This window comes from Colias eurytheme, chromosome 9 (assembly GCF_061535395.1).
Source record: "Colias eurytheme isolate Ceu_HAF_F1 chromosome 9, ilColEury1 Martin Lab GWU primary, whole genome shotgun sequence".
NCBI lineage: Eukaryota > Metazoa > Arthropoda > Insecta > Lepidoptera > Pieridae > Colias > Colias eurytheme.
The window spans coordinates 4,008,370-4,032,955 of record NC_142988.1 but is presented as its reverse complement, the minus strand read 5'-3'; the positions used below and the strand labels follow the sequence as shown (position 1 = coordinate 4,032,955).

Here is a 24,586-nt window from a genome sequence, read left to right as displayed (position 1 = left end):
TAGAGCTTTTATTGTTGTTTTATTTCCAGTACATTTTGATACAAAGAAGTCAACTTATTATCCCTTGCATTAACATTTATTTAAAGTATCACAAACATATTTTAATACTCCATTATTTAGCGACTTTTCTTTGAATGAGATATTAGATGACATTCGACTTCGAAGTAAACTATATAAACATTTGTAAATTATATTTGTGTTTCCTTTTTTACGCAGACATGCTAATGTTTTAAACATTTATCTTTTCCACATACCAACCAGCTAACATACAACAAAGCCTATAAACATCATAAACTATTTACAAACACGGAACATTTGAATAATCCGTTATTAGACGGTAAAATCTGATGAATTGGAAAATAATTACGGGTATTAGGCGTGCTAAGAGTGCTGTATCAATTACTGTCGGTAAGCAAACAGGCATTATGCGCTTAATATTAAAATCAAATTTACGGAACACCCCTTTCAGTAAATCGCCCGGCCATCGATAGGAAATGTCACCACACTTTCACGTGTAACATGTACATGTACAGATAACAAAAAAAAATATTTTATCCGTGTTTATGGACTATAATGTATTTTATACTTAGATTTTATATAATAAATAATATGTATTGCAGACTACTATTTCTGATAAACGTCTTTACCAAAACAAATTTTAATCATTCTTTCTTTATATGACTTGATTATTATATAATATAACTATTACGTAATATTAGCCATTATTACATTCCATAAAAAATACGATGAAAAACTTAGAATTTAAATCATGAATCATGCTTCAAAAAAGCCAATTAAAGAAATTGCGTAGTTGTCGCTTTTCTTGCGAGAAAGAATACGAAACAAAACAACTCTGGAAACGATTATTTGGCAACATTGAGAAATACGTAATTGTAAGAAATATAATTAGCGTCGAATTTACTTTTACGATATTTCGTCACCTGCTGTCCTTACTCATTTTGTTTGGAAAACATTGCGTAACCTCAATTAAAATCACATTTTCCACCTTATATTTCCACCCAAATGCGTAGGTTTCTTTATGAAAATACGTACAGAGTACCTTATATGTAGGTAGAGATGTTTCATGTTTATACCTTGAAAATAATTATAGTTATGCAATACGCTTTAAAGTTGATTGAAAATTAGTACAAAAGGGTAAATGCTCGAATGAGCCTTAACTTCATAGTTTTATAAAATATGGTACCTACGTTGATGGATATTTAAGTAAAACTTGCATTTTAGTTATACACTATGACTGACCGGTTAGCTTGGTTGGTAGTGGCCCTGCCTTCCAAGCCAGAGGTCGTGGGTTCGATTCCCACCCGGGGCAAATATTTGTGTGATGAACAAAGATGTTTGCTGTGTGTCTGGGTGTTAATTATCTATATAAGTATATATTTAAAAATTATATAAGTATGTTTATCAGCCATCTGGTTTCCATAACACAAGCGAAAGCTTAGTATGGGATCAGATTGTGCTGTGTGTGAAAATTGTCTTGAAATATTTATTTATTTATTTACTATATTAATTTGAATTTCGATTTAAAGAATGTTACGAAATATTTTTTATCACATATTAAAGTAAAATGTATGTTTGTTACAGAATCCAGATGAACCATTGGTGATACACAAGCTATTTCGACCTGCTACATCTGTATCTTCTACGTATGTATTCGATAAATAGTTAATTATTTCCATACAAAATTTCTATACATAATATCAAATAGTAGGTACTTAGAGATTTCAGACCAATTACCATTTAATAATACCAATAATCCACTAAAATTCTATCACGCATTCTAAGTAAGAGAGAAAGTAAGAATAGAAACTAATAACGTGTTGTAATCTATTATACAGGGTGTCCCACTGTTGGTATACTAAGCTCAAAGGAGGTTGTAGTTTTGCATACTCTGAGTACGTTAAAAATACTTATAAAATTCCAGACACAGTTATTTTTCAAATAGATGAATTCTAAAACTCTATGTGTACACCCATAACAAGCAACCCGCCCAGATTTGCTAGCAGCACGTGACCTATCGTATAAGATTATGTTTTCATAGACAAAATGCTCACATTAGCGAAGCGGTATATGCCGGCTGCGCGAAGCTAGAGAAGAGAACATGGATTTTCAGGAAAAATTTAGCAAAAATTTTTTGATGTAATTTTGTTGTTTAAGTATTATTTTCGTGATCAGTGTATGCAAAACTACAAGTCCCTTCGCGCTTAGTATACCAATAGTGGGACACCCTATATAAGTTGTAATTAAGATAATCGAATAGGTACTATGTATTTCAATACATATCAAATATGAGATTTATATTTAATTACTTATAAATGTAATCTTTTAAAATGTTTAATTTTGTAAACAGACTTTAATTGTTTAACCTTTACGTCTTAAGCAATAATTTATAACAGTAAACACCACAGAGCAAACAGCAGCGCCCTCTATAATTGTCGCATATGTTGTTTATTTATGTAACTTGCATAAATATGCGTGGGGAAGCGTGATTCCGAGTCCCGCTAATTATTGCGTGACTTATTGGTGAGAGAAGATAACACATAAATCGCGACCAAATTATTATGATCCCTGAAATCTCACTTAACTCTTCGCTTTGCAAATATGAAGGTTAATGGGGGAGGTCATGTGATAATGGTGGGTGTATCGCTCGGAGGCTTGCAGCTTTATCTACTTGCCTGAGATCGTGACTTTCAGAAAGAGATTTGGGTAATTAAACTGGTTTTGAGAACGAATCGTGCTTTACCGTTTTTCAAGTGCCTGCGGCGATGGCGCAATGCAAATAATTAGATTTAATGATGGATGCTAAGATTAAATTACTTTACCTCCATAAGATGTCATTAAGACACTTTTTAAATAGACAAACCTTCCCGTAAAACGCTAAATCAAACGTAGTTTTGATTTAGTGAAAAAACTACAACATACACAATTTACTTTTTTTCAAAATCATAATATTAACCAAATCATAACCAACAAACAACTATACAATTGAAATTAAAATACAAAAATGAAAAATAACTAAAACATAATAAAGACAAACATAAAAATAGTTTAAACCTAAATTAGTTAAAAAATTAAATTCCGTCATCATCAATCTTTCAACATCGCAATCCAGGTTATTCCAAAATTAGCAACCCGTGCAGAATACTAGTAAAAAATAAATAAATAAATGTCTCACGAAACTCCGAACATTGTTTATTAATCATTGCACTGCAGTATTCGGAAACTTCATGGTTAATCATGAAATAACTCAAGGACTATGCGGTAATCTTGCAGTCCCGTAGCAATGCTACAAGCGGAAGCTAGCGTGATTTAGCTTGTGATTAGTCTAACCTAGCTTTGCTATTTATCTAATACCTAAGCGGTTTGATATCTAGCGCTTTATATAGTGCAACCATATGTACTATATTATTATGTAGTCTCTATGTAACCAATGACCTTAAACCAATAAAAAAGCTTATATTCTTTAAGTGGGTAAATAAAACAAAACATAACTTAAATCAATGTTATATAAGTGAAATTATATTGAATTATGAGATTAAATAATATTCTAAGGTGAAAGAAACTAAACTGTCACTCCATAAAACCCATATTCCTTTTATGAACAGGTTTTACTAATGATTTTATTATTATCTTGCAGAATTAAGATCGATGTTTATTATGTTTAACAGTAGGTACTAATTATATTAAAGCGTTTATTATTAGAAATATAATAAAATGCTTTTGATTGAAAAAAAATTGTTAGAGCACTGAATTTATAACATAATATACCAGGATAGTGGCAGTAGTAACCTCTACCTACTTGTGGCGCAATACCGTGATAAAGGTACATTAACAACGAAATAATATTTAAAAACTTTGGAAGGTGTGACACAATTATTAGGACAATAATCCATTGACTTTATAATAATCCTAAAAGTTAGTTAGGCTACGTTCGAACAAAGTAAATGAAGATACTTAACCTTGTTCCGAAGTTTGATCCAATAAAACAAAGTTTCCAACAAACGAATGCATTAAAGTCACCCGCAAACTGATCCAATCGTAATATCGCACTTCCAGACATCGAAAGTTAGTATGCATTGACTTTGAAAAGTTGTCCAAAACTAAGTTGGGTTATGTTTATGAAACTATTCGGATCCGGGTGTGTGCCGATACACATGCAAGAACTCGCGCCCGACTCTAGGCATAGTTCGCTAAGTGGAACAGCTGTAAAACAAAGTAGCGAAGGGTCTAGGAACTTAGTGTGTACGTTAGCGAGTGTTCGGGAACACGTGTCCTCCTGCGACGTGGGCCGCCGGAGCTGCCGCGCCGCCGTCCCATCACTACTTCGCAACTTTGACAGTTTAATTCGGGAAGCGCGGTCGACGACCGCGACCGATTCATAAATAAGTTAAACTAGGTTTAACAAAGTATTGCAGAGGCTGATAACGAAGCGCCTACACTCCCTCCCGCCTCGCTCGCCGCGTGTAGATAAACTTTTAAAATGACTTTGGAAGCTTTTGAGCTTTTAATCGGTAAAGTTGTACAGACAGACAGTTCGGGCACAATCCTTGAACCGCTTGCGCCGGCGACGGCGGCCGCAAAACTTTGTTTTACAGGACTACTTTTCTTCTTGTTTCAAGGTTGAACTCTTAAAACAAACTCCGGTTCGACGGAGTTCGTGAACTCGGGCGCCAACAATTTACAAATTTCTCTCTTTCATAACAACTAACTGCCGCTCGGCGCGCGAAAGTTGTCCTGCGTAGATCTTAATCGTATTGTCTGTTGCGCTAGCGGCGGGAACAGCTGATTGTGACGTCACACTTTATCTTACTTCTCGTATTGATTTTCTACAATGTTTTCAAGTTTCAGTAATAAATAGTAACTTAATGTGTATTTCCTTATGGGTACTCATTTTACATTTAAGCTTCCGAGAATTTATAGCGAAAGCATTTGCAAATAAAAATTAAACCACACGACTGAAAGCATTAAAGCTATCGAAAATCAGGCGGCGCCCTCCGACGCCTTTTATTCAATTTATTTAAGTGACACTGATAGCACAACTGTGGTCGAAAAACTCGTCTGCTAAATTTGTTTGAGCCCCAATGACCGGAGGCTTTTTTTGCATTTTACGCCTCACCTGCCGAGGGCCCGTCGAAGTGACGAGACAAGCATTGATTGGCTTTTAATCAAAAGTGGCGCCTTTCATTACACTGATACAGATTTTGACTGAAATGCTTTTATAATATTGTATCCACTTTCTAAAACGTGTGAGCTTTTAGTAATTACAATCTATAAACGATATATTCGGTTGGCAATAGCTCGTAGGGGTTATGTAACTGACAGGTTTTTCTCGGGCTATGTATTATACAATAGGTTAAAATGCAGGTACATATATTGTATTGCGCGTAAATTTTACGTAACTAGAAATAAATAGGTTGCGGGTGTGTGGGGCGGGGCGGTGTGGGCGCGGCGTGCGCGCGCAGGCCTACGGCTCTCTCGTCCTTTGCCGGCCCGCACTCTGCCTCCGCATAGTTCGCGAATCGCGCTTCGACAAACACCCGCGTCACGAATATCGCTCCTGGCTCGTCGGGACGCAGCGCGGACAAACTTTCCGTGGCTACGCTCTGCTACGGCGTAGCGTTTACCGCCGCGCTGTGTTGTGCTCTAAGTTGTCCTCAGTGAACTCGTGCTCAAATACTTTTCAAACTATTGTTTTCACGTTATGATAGTGCGTTTCGTTTAGTGATGTCGGCCCTCGTCCGACCTGTTTGGTAAGTCCGATAATATTTTTCCGAAAATTTAACGCGTCGACTTTTGTCACTTTTTGAACATATTATATCGTTGTTGTTTTACGGTTTCCGAAATTCATTGCGGTTTATTTCAGCAGTGCTATCGCCGGATTATAGTGAAGAAGATTTAAAATGTTTAAAATCGTTCACGCACAAATCCCACGCTAGTAAAACCATTTCACGAAATGCTTTCGATACATTTTCTTGAATTGAAATTGAATTAATTAGTTCCGAATATATGTGAATATATTTATCTTATAAGCAATATTCAAGTTAATCTCATTAATTATTCTGCTCGTGGTTGACATATATGCGTATAATTAAATCGGTTATGTTAAGCGAATCGTCATGTACCGCGAATCATTAGGCAGCACACGGAATACGTAATGCGTACCGTTTAACCTTTTAGCAAATTATATGACGATAAATTATGATCTAACAATATATAGAGAAATACATTTAAGATGCGTTTGTCAGTAAAATTCTTTTTTTATTAGTTTTATATGATATATAAATTATTTTCGGATTAAGTAGGTACCGTTAAAATTTAATGACAGACAGAACAAAGGAATTAACCTTGTTCTGCAAAAAGTTTTTCAAAAACAAAGAATAAGAATACAACTTATTATACAAGAACTTAGTTTTTAAAAAATTATCCTTAAAAAAATTATTTATTTTGCAACACTACAAAAGACGAAGCAAATGATAATAACATGAAGAAAAACTTATAGTTTCATTTTATTTTAAAGTTAGATCAAATCTTGTAAATATAAGTTGAATAATAGAATTACATTCATTTTATAAGATCCTTTCGTAAAATACTTTCTTAGAAATAATAAATTAACACTTAAACTTCTCTACATAATTTCAACAAAAAAATGTTGTAAAATTCATACAATATTTCGGATATAAAAAAAACTAAACTGCGTAATAGTCTTTTGTTAATATGTATAATTTGTCAGAAATTAAAATAAAATAAGTTAGCTATGTTTTAGTCTCTTGTTCTGTTAACAACTAAAGTTAGTTTAACTAATAAATTGCAATAAAAAGTTTGCAATATTATATTTTAATGGGATATTTATTATATTAATTACATAACAATAATTAACATTTAAATATTCATCTGAAAATAATCTCAAATTAAATAAAAGAACAAAGCATTTAATTTCATAATACTAAGAAAAATTTGTAATAAAATTTAATGAAACTTTTATTAGGTAATCAATGTACTGTTATATTTCTTAACGCCAATTAAGAACAAAACACCAATCATTAAAATATATATTCGAATTTCCTACTTAACCCAACACCACACTACAATACAAATTAACAACTACTTAAAACCATACTAAAACAAGAACACTACAAAAATGTACCTTTAACTACAATTACTAGCATACACCAAAACAAAATCATGGCACGAAAAATGTACACACCCGATCCATTTAAAGGCAATAAAACTATAAACCAAACGAAATTATGATACGAAAAACGTATACCCGTTTCCATTTAAAGACAATTAGCAGTGGTAAAATTTGCGTTATTCCCGTACATACAGTTCAGGTAGGGTTGCTAAACGGATTTCACGTGTGACGCCCCGGGCCGATCCAGATAAGGGAATCAAATTGTTTCTCTGAAGCTATCTGATGGGCAACCTGCCTGAGTTCATTGTAGATGCTATTTTACATGTGGTTTTAATTTTTTGTGTGTAATGAATCGTTTAGGAATAAATCGTTTAATGAATATGGAGTTTATAGTACGCGATACAGAGACTATAATGTAGTTTAGATCTTTTAAAAGAAACACACGATTCTCTTGTTCCACTTTTTTACTTTTATTTTAAAAACTAGGAGCTCTTCGACTACGGGGTCGTAGTTTTAGTAACAATACAAAGTAGGTATCTGTTGTCGATATTTTAACTAAAAGGTATTAAAGTGTAAAAGCATTCAATGTTTTATAAACAATTCGATAAACACAATTGATACGAGACCAAATTGAATAAAGAAGTTTTTTCGAAGAAATAACTGGTTCTTCTGTTCTTCGATAAAACGATCAACTTTAGCATCATGTGTGACTAGCAAAAGATACTATAACTAATTAAGATAAAATATTTTATTATTTAAATAATGTTCTTTAAAATTACAGTTCACTCAAATAAAAACAAAAATATTAAGATCATAGTGTATTTAAATGAAACCCAAATAAAAAACATCATACAATACAAAGCTTTTCCGTATCGTCCAATTTTAAAATTCTAATCAAGAAAATATCATGATATATCGCTCTATTAAAAATATTTAAAGACAATAAACAATAGAATTAAGTGCTTATTGAAATGAAATGTCGAAAATTAAGTTTTTTATACAATTTTGTAAATAAGGAAGCGAAAGGCTCGAGTAAAACACACACAAACAAAGGTACCGGCGGCGGGACGCGAGGGTCTCTATGCGTTAACCCTCGCTACAAGTGCGCCCTACGAATAGGGTTGTACACAGGAATTTTTATATTTTTAAAATAAAAAATAAACATAAAAGACCTTATGTTTTAAATTTATTAAATTTTATTAAATTTAAAAAATAAGGTCATTTATGGATACTAAAATTTTTACCAAAAGGAGTAAATAATTAAGTGCTTATTCTATCTGCAGTGCTGTACAATCTCTAGCTTAAACGTAACCTCTAGCTAAATATAAAAATGGTGCTTATAATTTTTGTACATTCATTGATACTATTTTTGGTATAATGATAAAAATTTATTAATCCCGTTGATTGAAATAACATCGGAAAAACAGCGTCAAATCAGCTTGCTTTTCTTTCACGACGGCTTTAATTTTCACAGTTAAAAAAAGAATAACTACAATATTTTTTTTTCACTAAACTTCTTCGTTTCAAAAAGATATATAGGTACATTATTCATCATACGATTCTTACCTTTAGTAACAACAAAGTAACAATGTCTTTATTTAATTTTCGTACGTGTAAATACTAAATACTAAATAACAAATATATAAATCGAATAACGTAGTGACTTTTAATAGTTATGGTACTGAGAATATGTCATAACTTATAATAGTTGCTAATTGTAGGAAAATATCTTGTATATCTTTTTAAAAGGAAAAAAAATCCAAAGTGCCAACCCTATGAACCCCAAACGAAATGCAAGGGTAAGGGCGCCTAGGACCGCGAGCTACAATGCATCGCTCGATACCATTACCCCACTTATTTAAACTCAGTTAAACTATCGCGATATTGATTTTCGCAATCATATGATCTGTCCCTTTTTTGTTTCTATGGTAATTGATGAACAAACTTAGGTCAAATAAATTTATTTAAACGGGAATACAAAAAATTGTTTCCATTTTGCGTTTTGTATATGCGGAAATTATTTTTTATGAACAGTTGAATAAAATTACAATTGAATTTAGTGCCCTGCTTATATTTCCGTAAATTAGTATCGGCTTAGACTAGGAGCGTTAAATAAGTAAAAATTAATACGAATAGGAGTTAGAGCAAAATATCAATATATTTTTAGTTCTTAATTTTATATTAAAAAAAATGTGAACGTTAGAATTTCGATACCCGCATTTAATAATTTAACCCAGCTTCTTTAAAAAATACCTTTATATTAGCCACGTCCACAATGTGTTGGGAAATGAAGACGGAATGTTATAGTATTTTTTTTATTATTTTAAAACAATAATAATTACAGAATAACTAGTGTATTGAGAATTTTATATTTCCTCACTGACTTCCTATTTCTTTAGGAGGACCCGAGGCTTCCACGAAAAATTACGCATCATTTTTATTCAATTATTATTTTTATTCTTTAAAAGGATTAAATATTGCTGAATTTTAAAAGAATATTAAAAAACGACTTATTGACTTAATACGTGACGAAATTCCGTAAATGTCTATTTATTTATTTTTACGTTTTTGTTTTCTTCGCTCTATTGTAACCAACTTATTGAAATTGGATTTTAAAACTTAATAACTTTCTCTTGTAAGTGATCTATTTTCACAACTTATCACGAATTAAATACGAATTTTGCTTAAAGATAAAATAAATAAGAATAATATACAAATTACTTAAACAACAAAATAAAATCAAACTTGTGGTACTGTGTCTACAGTTCTTTTGTTATCGTGCCAACGATAACTATGGTAACAAGGCGCGAATATTTTTGACTCTACTTTTGACTGTCCCTAAAGTATAAAATTAATCCAACCCGAAATAAATTGAACGTTAACATCGTGTTCTAAACCGGCCACTTATCAGGCAGCTCCAGTTCTTGGGCAAACTTAACAAATCCGTTTAAACTGAGAACTCTATATCGCTTCACAAAATTGGGAGCGTATTTATCTCGGGGAGTCGATTTAAAAGCAGAATCACGCAAGCACACGACGCCATTATCGCAGGCTCCCGATCCGCAGGCCGCGGCAACTCTATGAATCTAATCCAGAGGATTTAGCCTCTGATTTACAGTCGAGCCGAGCCGACGAGGGCGCGACTACTCGAAAGAAAAGTGATAATGTCTTAATCCTACCACACTCGAGATACCTCCCTCCAATTTTATGGTCGCGCGCCCAGACGGCACGTTTTGATTTATGATTTCAATAATTAAGAATTCTAAGGTGCAATTTGAATTTAAGACGCGATCTGGGGACCCGCGGGAGGCCGCGTGTTTGTTATTGCCAAGGGCGAGAAAGGGTCGCGCGACAAACGGCTCACCTTTCATTTTCGCCGGAATTATGTTGGAATTTCATGGAATTACAGTAAATTATGAAATTACGGCTCATATCACGGCCGCTATGAATAAATTGTAAGCTTCATTTATGTATGCGTCGCTGCGGTATTTGAAACTTTTATATTTTAGGTTTTGATGAAGTAGTACAATAATTTAGATTGTAATAACATAATTTTACTAAAATCTAATCATACACCAATACCAACTATACGCTATATAAATTTTCAAGATAGCTTTAAAAAAAACGAATGTCTCCGAAAATCCCACATAGCAGCGATATTAACATAAAAGTAACGAAAAGACCACTTCCAAGCAGACACATTATCTCAAAGCCCACACGTATTCAGCGTCTTGGCATGTAACGGAGGATCTTATATCGCGCTTAATCTCCAGGCATTACAATTAACGCGGCCCGAGATAACCCGCCACTCGCCACCCGTTGATAAAGGTCGCTTTTACTAGTTTAAACCGGTAAACCCACCCTCGGAGTTTATCTAATTACTGTACGCCAACACACGAACGTTCTCGCAAACGTAGTAGCACGTTACAACCCTTTGGGGCCATTGGAAAACTGGCCACGTTTCGTGTAATCTCGGCTTACATTGGTATTGCCTGCGGGCGCGTCACGTACGTAAATGTTTGCACCACTATCGCTCTAACCTTTCTGGAATATTTCCTTTACACGGATAGATAGGATATCAACTATTTATAATTAACTTCTATTCAATTTAGCAGAACTTTTATGTAAAAAATTGTTATAGTATTCATTTATTGTTTACAACGATTGATTTAAAAATTTACGCAAAAATAAACCATACAATGTACAGAATAATTTTTGAATATTTAAAAAGTGAAATTAATATAACAAATCTCTTTATCGATTTATGACAAAAATAGTCACGTCTCATGACAATGAACGTTCACGTCAATAACAACTTGTCTCAAAACTTTTCTGAAACTTTTTCTATTCGGTACATAATTTTCTGGTTAGTATTTTCAGAGCCAATTTGAGATAAAAAGCGCTTATCTGTATGGCACGAGTAAATCAATGCGTTTGAACTTATTACAATTTTTATTTTTTATTTAGGTACCGTACTCGGAAATCGTTCTACAAATATACAATTGTACACTCGTCTTAAGATTTATTTTATAATACTTAGAACCCTATTGGTACTATTTTTTAAAACATTAATTGGTCTGAAAGCTCTTGAGTGAAATGGTTTTTACGTGGGAACGATTTTTGTGCCAATAAATATTAGCCAAGTGAATTTAATGTGAATACGTCGATTGGAAACGCCGAGAATCATTTCCGCGTAAAAATTCTGATTGTGGATGGAAATTCGAATCGCAAGTATGTTTTTACTTGTTTTTATGCGTCTTTATTAGGATATTGCACGAAGTAACTCATGTCTAAATGCAGGTTTTGTTTGCAGGACGTCGCCGATGAATACGTTCTCATCACTCCCGCAAATAAACAAGAGAAGATTTGAATTTGGCGTAGATGTAGAGGCCTTTCGAATACTTGACAGACAGCACAGTCAGGGAAACGGTGAAGAATCAATGGATGACGAAAGTGGGGGAAAACGACGACGGCGACTCATTGATGATGAACGACGAGAAGAAAATGAGCAGCGCTGTCGAGTTTACACTACACCTCACCCATTTCTACAGACAAATGAGGAACACAAGAGCTATCTTCAAAGGACACAAGTATCTTTAAAGTCGATTTCAAGTACTTGGCCACGAGATCAACAATCCACTCATAGTGATGAAAATGAGGATAATGACTTCGACAACATGTTCAATGATAAACGATCGGATAAAATGTTGCCATCCTCGCCGTCGCAATCATCAGATAGTGCGGATGGCTCACAAAGAAGCTTCTCAATAGATAACCCAGTCACTGAACAGGAAATGAATGAAAATGAACAAGAAAACGTTGAAAATGTTGTAATTGAAAAAGTAGAACCAGACAGCAATGATGAAGAACACCGAGAAAGTAAAAATTCCAACCATTATGACGGAACACATTTTGACGAAATCATAGACTCTTCGTCCAACGATCTTGAAATCGACATGTCAGATAGAAATGACGACCAATACGACGATGATAGAGATTCAAAATCTAAGCGGAAGGAAATAATGACGGTTAACAAACAAACTTTGTACAACGTATATAAAGCAGCTACGGCGGCATTACCTTATTCAACACAGTCCGCATTTAAGCCACCTGCTGAAGTAAAACACAAAATTCATACTACATCATTTCCAAGCGAACCTTTCGGTGGTTACTCGAATGACCATGACAAGAGCTCCAAGGCTTCCAAGCAATACACGATTCTACAGCCAGCAGGGATAGGCTCACGAGCTGCCACAGCTTTGCATGAGGCGCGAGCCGTGCCTTCCGCGCAACCAACAAGAGACTCTCGGCCTCTGAACGCACTGTCGCCGCCGGCCTCCAGAGGTACTCCTACGTCAGCCATTAACAAACTTTCTAACTACAGTACTTTGGAGAACTTTGTTTCAAAGTCACTGAATATAACTCAGAGTAGGCCTTTCGGTTGAACGTTCTCGTAATGTTTTTAGTTTTTACTGTTTGATCCAATGATAATAGAAATTCGATTGTACCCACACTATAAATAACAATTTACAATGTACATATATAATGTTATCCTTCAAAAGACCTTCACATTAGAACCTACACGAGAGCTCCACCTACGATATCATGTAAAATGTATATAAAGATTTTCCTCGTAATTTGAGTTTACGTCATGCAATAAAAACGGGTCAGAGTAATGGGCGGGGCGTCGTAGTACCGCCCCGCTCGACGTAAAAGAAAAATTGATAGTCGGACCGCGCAGTCGCCTGGCGTTCTTTATTTTTTCTTTTGAGTTTGTGAGGGGATGGGTTTCGTGCGATGGGCGGCGCTGCGCAGGTACGCCCAGCGACACGCCCGTCGCTATCGATCGCTCTCCCACGCCCCCGCTCAATGATTAACAAAATAATAATTTATCCATCGATTTGTCCACAGAAGGCAACAAGTGTCCAACTCCTGGTTGCAATGGGCAGGGCCACGTCACCGGCCTTTATTCGCACCATCGAAGGTGAGTGCCATGTCTTTCAGCTGAATCACTTCAATCTACTCGATCAAAACAAGTCAAACACTTATAACAATCGTTATGTAAATATTATTTTATTGAAATCGCATTTAAACTAAATCGTCTATGCTTTGTCCATCAGTCTGTCAGGATGCCCAAGAAAGGATAAAGTTACACCAGAGAGTGAGTAATATAAAAACTACATTCGCTTATTATTGCAACGTACCTATTGTTTTATTTGCATTTATTTGTATAGCAGGAAATTAGAGGACGCCCAAAGGCTTTTCCAGTATTTGTTTTGTATTATTTTATGTACTCTTTACAGTAGATGTTTATTTGATTTCTTTTTAAGTTTAAGCTGAGCAAATAATTCATTTAAATAGTTTAGATTGTTTTTTTCGTATCTAATTAATATTTTATATAATTTCAACTTCTTTATTTTTATTACATGCACTAATGTAGCCGTTTGTGTTATAAGTTGAAAGTTAAGTTGTGAAGTTGTTAACATATAACAATGTGCTCTTGCCTTATAACTAACATGTTCAATATAATTATAGTCTTGGCGTTGCACGAAACAATCCTAAAGTGCCCGACGCCCGGGTGCAACGGTCGTGGCCACGTCAGTTCCAACCGAAGTACACACAGATCCCTTTCTGGCTGCCCCACGGCTGCTGCAAGGAAAGCTGCTGCTAGAACACAACGAGCTAGACCTATAGGTATTGTATTTTAATTATATGGGTTAGTGAATCCTTTCTTTTCAAGTGAAATTAGTCATGTTAGTAATGTAGAGTCTTATAGAGTTATGTACTGAAAAACACGGTTGTTGCAAGTTATATTCGTCTGTTGATAAAGATTATTCTTTAGGAAGCACATTCCTGTATTCATAAATTTATAACCTTTTGTTAACTTGAGTAAGTGTTTGGTATTTGCATACTTTTACATAACGTGGATCGATTAAATATCGTAAAAAACATATAATATCTTTATTTATGTTCCAAATAATGAATTTTTGCAAATGGGTATAACCGCAATGAATTCAGAAGGAATTTAAAGCTCTGATGCACATAAAATTCGGTGTTTGCTCTACCTTCACTTCACGCAACTATGATCAATTTTAAAACCACTTATCGTACAAAGTAACCATAGTCACATACTAACAAGTTCAATATCCATTCAGTATTAACAGCACCAATAGCATCGATATCCGCCCCGCCACCATCGAGCGCGTCCAGTGAAGTGACGCCCCAAAAGCGCGAGCCAGAAGCGGCGTCGCCGCCGAGTCCCGAGGTGAAGCGGGAAGCGCCCGAGCTGCTGGTGCCAAAGCGAGAGGCCGCCGAGCCCGAGCGCGAGTCTCCCGGCATGGAGACGCGCCACGCCGGGTACGGCGCGCCGCCAGACCAGCGCTCGCCCTACGAGCGCCCGCCGGACGACCACGTGCGCTCATACAGGTAAATACTACTGTTACTTATCATCTCATTAGTGTACAAACCAGTGAAGATTGATGATTTCGAATAATAGTTAAAAGAGATATAAGATAGAGGCTTCAAATATTAAAACAATTTCGTATTTTTATGTAGAGCTTCGACAATTTGCAGAGTAACTTTAGTGTTTTGTTTAAAGTGGCATTTATTGTAAATATTTAAAAACAATCAACCATTGATTAAAAAAACTTCAATTTGTCATACGCTGATAAGTACGTGTAAAGAAATAGATACAAAGTAAAAAGTCGATGATTTCGTACATGGCATGAATTGGCAGCTACTTGTTATCGATCAAAGCAATTATATTTGATAGAGTCTATTTGTTGCCGCTTTCGTTCAACATGATATTTTACACATAGCCAAATGAACGAAACGCGGTACGGCTATGAGGCGCGGTGCTACGAGGGCGCGACAGCCTTCGAGCGGTACGACCCCGCGCAGTGTCCGCAGCGGCCGTACAGCTGGGAGGAGGAGCGCTACCACGATCCGCACTTACCCACTCCAATGAAAACCGACCAGTCCGAGCAGGAGACCAATTCCGGACCAATTTACCCTAGGTACGTTGACGTCTTTTAAATGCCGAACAAATGTGGTAAACGCTCACCTAAATGCCTCGACGTTACGATAGTTCTGGGTCACGGTCTAAAGTCTGAAATTCGTATCCATCCAGGCCAATGTACCACTACGAGGCCGGGAGTGGGGTAGGCGTGGGAGGGGTTGGGGCGATGGCGCCCGGGGTGCCGCCCGGCTTCTCCGCGATCAATCTCTCCGTGAAGATAGCCGCGGCGCAGGCGCAGCGCCCGCGCACCCCGACACCCCGCGACCCCCGCGACCCCCGCGACCCTCGCGACCCCCGCCCCGCCATAGACCTATCCACATCTAGTGGCAGTCCACAGGTGAGAAGTCGCAACACGAGAACTTAAATTAATTAATGGCTATGAATTAAAACCCATTGTTATGACAGGGTCCATATGCATCACCGGTTTACACGAGCGCCGGTGGTGGCAGCGGGGGCGGAGCCCGAGGCAGCCCGCAGCCGGGCGCTTCGCCCCAGCTGACAGCCAGTCCCCAGGTGCCCAGTCCGCAGGGCCAGACCCTCGACCTTAGTGTGACGCGTTTACCACATAGGTGAGGCATTTATTGTTAGGTCATTGAATGTTTAACAATCCTTTCACTTGTAGTAGTTAATTTTATGTAAACTAATATGTTCTGTTTTCCCGCAGTAGAGCTTTCCCTGGAGGAGTCTCGTACAGTCGAGAATCAACACCAGATAGTGGTGGAAGCCATCCTTACCTAGAAGCATACCATCGAGATACAGCGGGTAAGTTATGTTTATAAAATAATATTATTCAACAGTCTTTGAACAAAATAACATGCATCGTATTTAACTCAAACGTAGTTAAATTTGAATTTGAACATTGATAAGTAAGATCAAAGTTTATCTATAAAAAACAAAAACAGGTTATTTCAAATTTAATTAAAAAATGCATAATGTTTCGTCATACTTCTTTTTACTATTTTATTTTCAATAAAAAAAATATACACTCGCGCATTAACATGAAACGTCAATTAACAAAGCTTGTTTTCTATGTTAACACGCAAACACATTTTGCAATCTACAAGCCCAAATTCAAAAGACCGTGTAAAGTTCGCCAGGAGAGTCGTAAAATACGGTACAAATTAAAACACGACCACTCTATCGCCCCTGCTGGCATCGTCGCCACAACACGAACATACGCTACATTGCTAATCCTGCTGAGCAGGCGTCTTTAAATTATACGGTCACACTGTTTCACATAATACATTAGCAAAGAGTTAATTAAGTTTGAACTACTTCATTACATAAAATACATACATGTGTACACTATAAACTAGAAATATATGGAGACTGTTTTAAGGTAATTAACTAATATTAGATAATTTAAATAGAAAATCCAACAATACCATAATTCGTATTGAAATTGAAGTTACAATATAATATGAATTGATTCTAAACAAAAATGTACCTATATAGAAAGTCTCCGTGACCTAGCTTACACTTTAAAGTGTATTTTGTCTCCGTGTTTTGTTAACTCTACATAATGGATACCTACGTTTGCAACGGAAATTGGCTTCTCTAAATAAAAAATCATTGTAATTATGTTTGTAATTATGTTTGTAATATTGTATGACTATTAAACTGATACCTAATATTACATCTTACGTATTCATCTGGGGCATTCATAAAATTTTATTTTACGAATCAATGATTTATTTACAGCCTCTTTTTTCTATTTCTAAATCAACTTATCTAATTGTAATGTTAGTTATCGTTATCTTATTTCACTCAATTTTCTTTCATCCTCAAATTTCTACCATATACCAATATCCTACGAATGTGCACTCATACAATAATATAATACATACTTATTACGAATTTACATTGGTTTTGCGAACTTGTTATAATTAGAGTATACCGTCAAATGTCAATATGTAGAGCAGATATCCTAAACTTAATCTCTAATAAAATACGCTACTGGTTCTGAGGTTTATAAAATAGTTTTCGGATACCTATTACCTACAACAATATATAAAGCAGGTACTAAACGCAATCCCATCACAGGCTACGGCGGCGTCAGCCCACACCCAGTAGCTGGCTACGGCCTCGCGCAGCCGGACTACGCAGCAGCCGCCGCCGCAGCCGGGTACGGCGGCTACCAGTACCAGTGCGGCGCCTACCCGCCGCCGCCCGCGTACCCGCCGCACGCGCCGCCCTACTCGCCGCCGTGCTACATGCCCCCGCCGCACGCGCCGCACGACAAACCTAAGGACAGCAGGTGAATATTCTATGTTATGATAAGTACATATTTTTATTGTATCCCAGATCCCATGCCAAGTCAATATATAAGGTACCTATATATGCCATGCCAGGTATATGCAAATATGAAATAAGCAATTGAACTAATTGTCTATTTATGGGATAATGAGGTATGTAGAGAACGCAATGGTTTGTATTCATCTGCAGTTAAATGAATTCGTGTAGAGAAATAGAGCACAACTCATTTAACTCGATCTTATATCACATTTAATTAAATGTTCTATTATCACATTATTAATAATTATTGTTACGATAAGAGTCGCACCTATCTCACGGCTAATTCTCACGGTCATATTATATTATCATCAAGGATATAGAGGAGGAACATTTAAATTGTTCAAATAAGACCTAGTTATTTAGTTACATTTAAGAAAAATATTTTGATTAAATGAAATGAAATGAACAGAGCGCGCTGGGGGATCTTAAGATAAATAATAATAAATTTTCACGTAAAACATATCAATTAAATTCGCTTAAAATATTATAAAACATTAAACTACATCAGTCATAAACATACGTTGCTATTAACAATGTTCTTACATAATAACAATGAGTTAACGACCTTAGTGACAACATAAATATGTAACAGTTAACAAAATGCAAACAAACACGCAAACGGCACGTTATAATAGTGACACACTTGTAGCGTCATACAGAATTTGAAATAAGTCGGTAAGTCACACTTGACGGATCAGTCTAAATATACCGGCGTCCGCGCAGCGCGTGTTCACCGCGCACTTCGAGCGTGCCAGATAAATAGAGATAAGATATATGTACGGATATCACACAAAAAACATGCGAAGAAACAGGTGAGACTCCACTCAATACGGATAAAACTATCGAGCAATAACGACTCTGTAATAACACTTTATTCCTCGCAAAGACAAACACGATAATATAACAATAACAGACTTTTAAAGATTTTACGTAAACAACCGTGCGAGAATCATTTACTTTGCGCTACTTTTTGTTAGAGCACTCTAGGTTCATGACTTTACCCACGAAAATATTCATTAATTATTATAAAACGTGTTAAATTGGAATGTAGGCGGGGTATTGCGGTAAGTTGTATATTTGCGCATTGAGTACGCAAATAGTAATGGCTATATTAAATAATGAATGGTTGTCTAATTGTTATTAATATAGCTATCATCGTGACGACTTTTATGGGAAACTGGGTTACCGCATACGAGAATCGAGAGAGCTGATACATTGCCCGGTCGAAAGCTGCGACGGTTCCGGGCACATAAGTGGTCATTTCGCCACTCATCGCAGGCAAGCGGCATTATAATGCACTAGATATTCGTCAAATTGGAAGTCTATCACACGTGTTCGCGACAGCATTGTCTAACTAAACAAAAATAATAATTGGCGCCCTAGTTGTGCATTTCCGCATCCCGTTGTGTTTGATTTGACTAACCGCATGATTGTGTATAAAACGATGTGACTACGATGTGCTTCTATTGCATAGAAGAGCTTGGAACTTTTCTAATGACAATAATATTTAGTTTCCTTTTATACGTTAACTTTAAAACTTTATACATGCGTACTATTGATAGCAGTGAAATATTTTTTTCCAATGAATCCATAAATAGTTACACGCTTTCTAATAATTAATTACCTAGGCCGCCTGCTATATGTTTCATAAATAGACGCGTTTACGCATTAAAAGAATATAACACGAATCACGATGCACTCTTGTTTAAAACACATTAAAGACGTCTTCCATACGACTTATTTTAAATCTTCGTAGTCTATAAAAATCCCGATCAAAAATAGATTGAAAATTTGAAACTGAAGATAGCTAAAACGCATTCATTGAAGAGTTACAATGTGTGAATTTAATACGCTCTATGTAGAGAATTGTGGTTTATTATTATATTTAGGTCATACATATTTTCGTAACCGTACTTATTACTATTGGCATTATTAGTCTCTACAGGAAATTATAGAGGAAATTACTTATACATACAATATTTTCGTTATCATTTTGTTTATTAAATGAATTGAATTCCTATACGAAGTCTACGCTTTATACGGTACTAAAAATAAACAATACGTTTTAAAACAATTACGTCAGTACTTATTGTTAACCAATATTCCGAACAAGTTTGGCTGCAGTTTTCATAGATGTTGCTCTACAATTAATGTTATGAAATTGCATGGTTTTATTTGTGATTGTTTAATTAATGAATAACATTCGTTGTAGTATTTATTAAGTAAATTACATTCAAATAGAGAAATCAAGTGGATTAATTATTAAATTATATCCATTATCAAAATCTAGATGGGTCTATAAGATAGAAATAACATAGAGTAAGATAGAGTACACTGACATTTTATGGTTAGGTACACCTTTGTAAACTTAAATATTACATACCTACGAAATCTATGATATTGAATTTTCATAAGAAGCAACTACTACAATTTTCTGAAATATTTACATAACACCACAAGTTACTTTTATACGATATAACAAACGAAGAATAAAAAAGCTATAAAACTTTATCAAACTTACCAGTCCATTTTAATTTGACCTTGACTGTCAGTACTACAAAAACATAGTTTAAATATTTCAAAAACGCTCAAATTTCCTACACGGCGTAACATTTTTACGAAAACCAAAGTTTCGTAAGCTAAGATACAGTAACACACCATTGTAAGCAGTTTGTATATGTGCAGTCTGTCGGGGTGTCCGCGCGCCGACCGCTCGCAGCTGCAACCGCACTCTCAGGAGCTGAAGTGTCCGACACCGGGCTGCGACGGCTCCGGACACGTCACCGGCAACTACTCCTCGCACCGGTCACTCTCTGGGTGTCCGAGAGCGAACAAGCCGAAGAGCAAACCAAGGGACGGACAGGACTCGGAACCTCTCAGGTAATTGCTTTACCTTTACGTTTTATCGATGTGGTGGTGGAATTGTCTCACATCTTCGATGTGTTGTATTTTAATAATTATGAAACTAACGTTAATATCTTTGTAACATAGGGAATAATAAGAATTTCATTTACATCCTCTTATTGTACCTATGCCAAAAATAAAGGATGCTTATAAATTATTTGTATACTTATGACGCTAAAAGAAATATATTACAATAAATTACTCGTAAAAATATTCCAAAATACGTAACCACTAACCAATGTGCGTATCCTTGAACTATTCGTATGGCGAAATCACCTCTTTATTTTGTAAACGTTTTGCAATGAGTTTGTTCGTTACACGCTGCTTAGATGCCCTATACCGGGCTGTGATGGATCTGGACACGCTACGGGGAAATTTTTGTCACATCGAAGGTGAGACTATGTTGTAGGATGGAAATTAAGAGTGTTTTGACCACTTTTAAAGCATGTTAGAGCAATTAATTTAGAATGTGGTTGTGTATTTTATGTATTTTATTTTTCTACGTTTTAAAAAGAGGAATCAAATCAATCAATCAATTACATCTGTAGTATCAAAAATCAATTTTGATACTACAGATGTAAATGTACTCACTAAAAATGACACAGGACACTCTCTCGAACAGAGATTAGCTTCCTATATTCACACTTGTATCGACACCATTATCATACACCAAAAGTTATTGCATTGCATTTAAAATAATTCCATTAAAGCATCATAAAATAAGTACTTACCATACATCTTTCCTCATCAGTGCATCCGGATGTCCAATAGCGAATCGAAACAAGATGCGTGTGCTAGAGAGTGGTGGAACTGTAGAACAGCACAAAGCAGCAGTTGCTGCAGCAGCGTCAGCGATCAAGTTCGACGGTGTGAACTGCCCGACCCCTGGTTGTGATGGATCTGGACATATAAATGGATCCTTCCTAACACACCGCTCTCTATCCGGGTGTCCAGTTGCTGGCGCCGCGACCCCCACACCTCAGCCAAAGAAAGCCAAATATCCAGATGATATAACTCCTCTTTATCCCAAACCATATTCTAGTAAGTATTAAAAGACAGTTAACATATTATTTGTATTAAAATAAAATTCTGGTGCTATATTTAATAACTTCTAAATTTTTCCATAGGCATGGATATCAACATGCAAACTGGCAATGGAGAGGATCTAATGACACTGGAACAAGAAATTACCGAATTACAGCGTGAAAATGCACGCGTAGAATCCCAAATGCTGCGTCTGAAATCGGATATAAATGCGATGGAATCGCATCTCAGCTCTGGTGAAAGGGTAAGTTGGGATTATTACTAAACTAAACTACTTACTACTACTAAATATTGAATATTTAGAATCTATTGTAACACTCAAAGTGGATATTTTTGTCTCATAACGTAGATGGTACTGTCATGGCTCCAAACATCCAACTTTGAGTGCTCCTAACATCATATTACTTAGTGAGTACTACTTAAATACTATTCAATTCAGTAGCTACTCAAAATGAGCCCATATTCGTGGTTAAAATTGCTTATTGTTAAGCCATTATTTTTGTCAACAGGAGAACCAACTGATGTCACAGCGGAATAATAATCTGAATGAATATTATGAGAGTCTCCGTAATAATGTTATTACGTTATTGGAGCACGTAAAAATACCGGGCGGTGGAACCGCTCACGTCGCCTCTGCACCCGGGACACCTGGAGCCCCGCCTCCTCCTGGTGTTGGAGAGAAACCAGCGCATGATAATTTCGACTCGTACTTGACGAAACTACAGACCCTCTGCTCGCCCGATGGTTACTGCCCAGATGAAAACCGGCCAATTTACGAAACAGTTAAAAACGCGCTTCAGGACTTCACAGTGCTCCCGACGCCGATTTAAGGCTCACCCAGCACCGCCGATAGTAATCGCCAATGAACTATTACACCGACTGCGATCGGCGGCGCTTAAGCGTCTAGTGCGAGTGACATTCCTAGTGAAGTGATATTACCAATCTCACCAAAGATAAAAAAAGACTGTTGGTAATCAAATCTAACGATTTGCAAAGATCCTGACTGTGTACAGTGTTCAATGTAGATGTTAAAGACATTGTGTTCTACATAGAGATGTCTGTTTTATAAACCGTTGTATACGATGTGTGAATTCTATAAGACATCACATTACCATTCAAAACGATTGACTAATATCATTAAGGTCAACTTAATTTTAGTCTAAAATGAATTTTAACACTGTTATTCGTATGTATGCTTAAAAATTAATGTACCTAAATGATAAGAAGAAGTTTATACTTGTAATGTGAACGATTTTAGCCCCATGAACACATCTTTATTGGTTATTTGTAAATATTGTGTATTATCTAATTCTTACTAAGTACCTATACAATATCAGAAGATTTTGGATTCATGTGTGCTCACGTTTAGCTAAATTATAAAGATGTCTCATCGAAAATAGGCTATAAGAATAAGACAGTACTAGATTTCTTCGCGTTTTGTTGAAATTACCGGATTTACTGGGATTGTGCCAAATACAAGCGCAGAAGTTCTAAAGTGATAGAAATTAATTTATGGTATAGATATGTAAAAACTATCGAAAATAATAAACTCCTTAGAGGACACTAGTCAGTTTTGTAAATAAATGTTGTAAATATAGTTATTGCGTCGTTTCGACGATTTTATTTATATTAGATAATAATGAGATCTAAGTTATTTCAGTCATTAATTGATAACCAATTAGGGGTAATATTTGTTAGCCAATGTTCACTTCGCTGTGATTATGTTAATGTTATTTATTTATTGTTACCTTTGCGGAATGTGATAGTTCAAATTGAGGCGGGTTGATGTTATTTTGCAATATTATTTATTGTGCTTTGTCAAAAATGTTTTATTGTTTTAACTTTTAAACAGCGCACTGCTAACTTTTTATGTTATGTAATTATTATATGTGATTGAATTATTTGAAAGAAGTTCCATAAAATTGGACAAAACAGTAAAATATTATACGCATTTAAATAATACCTATTACTATGTTACTACTCTGATCGTCATATATGTTTCTGTAAAATATTGAGTATGTGTTGTTAAAGAGAATAAAAATAATAAATACCGAGATTATCGTAGTTTTGATTATCATTCCTCTATTATTAAACGCAAGGCGTCGCCGCATTGATAAAAAAAGTACCTAGTTAATGTTCCTTTTTCATTTGTAAAATTGCCTTATTATTTTTAAGCTATTGCATAGCTTCTATCGCAGGCCTTGAGCGCGGGGACCGAATCGAGAAATTCCGTAACGAAAAAACCTCACGCTCCCCACTCCGACGGACACGGAGGTGTGGCTTGAAGGCATGCTATGTAATAGCCACAGAGCATGTGTAATAGCACAGAACATGTAATAGCTTTTACCGCGGCACTCGGCAGTCCCCGAGTGCCACACGTCTTTTTTTTTTAATATCAATCGACATTATTATATTGGGTGTCTTCCGTTATGCACTGCAACCACTGCACAGTGCTATCACTGTAGAAAAATTCGTTCCGTTATGGACTGCCAGTATACTGCCGCAGTACCCTAGGGAAATTTATGACGTCATTAATCGCCGCCATATTCTACTGTGAGCACTGGCGTTTTCGAGGTAAGGTACTCTGATCTACTATCTAGTATCTGAAAGTACTTTGATCACGTGATCAGTCCACAGAGCAAGTAGTTAATATGATCAGTCAAAACCACTCGAGT

General features: G+C 35.9%; 2 protein-coding genes across 2 annotated transcripts in view; both read left to right on the top strand.

The window, feature by feature from the left end:
* The window catches only part of LOC149905734 (uncharacterized), a 162,866-nt gene extending 161,183 nt beyond the window's left edge, over positions 1-1,683 (top strand). The window contains exon 5 of the mRNA XM_090105306.1: positions 1,603-1,683. Within this exon, the coding sequence (XP_089961432.1) occupies positions 1,603-1,683 (81 nt within the window). The remainder of the gene's footprint in view (positions 1-1,602) is intronic.
* Positions 1,684-11,963: 10,280 nt separating this feature from the next.
* LOC149905733 (uncharacterized) lies at positions 11,964-23,553 on the top strand. Its single transcript, XM_090105901.1, has 15 exons — positions 11,964-12,994; positions 13,562-13,634; positions 13,771-13,811; positions 14,186-14,344; positions 14,806-15,076; positions 15,469-15,666; positions 15,780-16,005; positions 16,074-16,237; positions 16,333-16,430; positions 17,712-17,925; positions 20,634-20,843; positions 21,197-21,259; positions 21,619-21,908; positions 21,995-22,155; positions 22,421-23,553. Exons 1-15 carry the CDS (start codon positions 11,974-11,976, stop codon positions 22,739-22,741), a joined length of 3,510 nt encoding a protein of 1,169 aa, XP_089962027.1. The 5' UTR covers positions 11,964-11,973; the 3' UTR covers positions 22,742-23,553.
* Positions 23,554-24,586: the final 1,033 nt, after the last annotated feature.

Bases quoted from the DNA above. Each gene is read 5' to 3' on its own strand.
- LOC149905733 (XM_090105901.1), top strand. From the start codon at position 11,974: ATGAATACGTTCTCATCACTCCCGCAAATAAACAAGAGAAGATTTGAA. The intron at 16,238-16,332 runs GTGAGGCATTTA...GTTTTCCCGCAG, and splicing joins GTGACGCGTTTACCACATAG to TAGAGCTTTCCCTGGAGGAG. The intron at 17,926-20,633 runs GTGAATATTCTA...CATTGTAAGCAG, and splicing joins GACAAACCTAAGGACAGCAG to TTTGTATATGTGCAGTCTGT.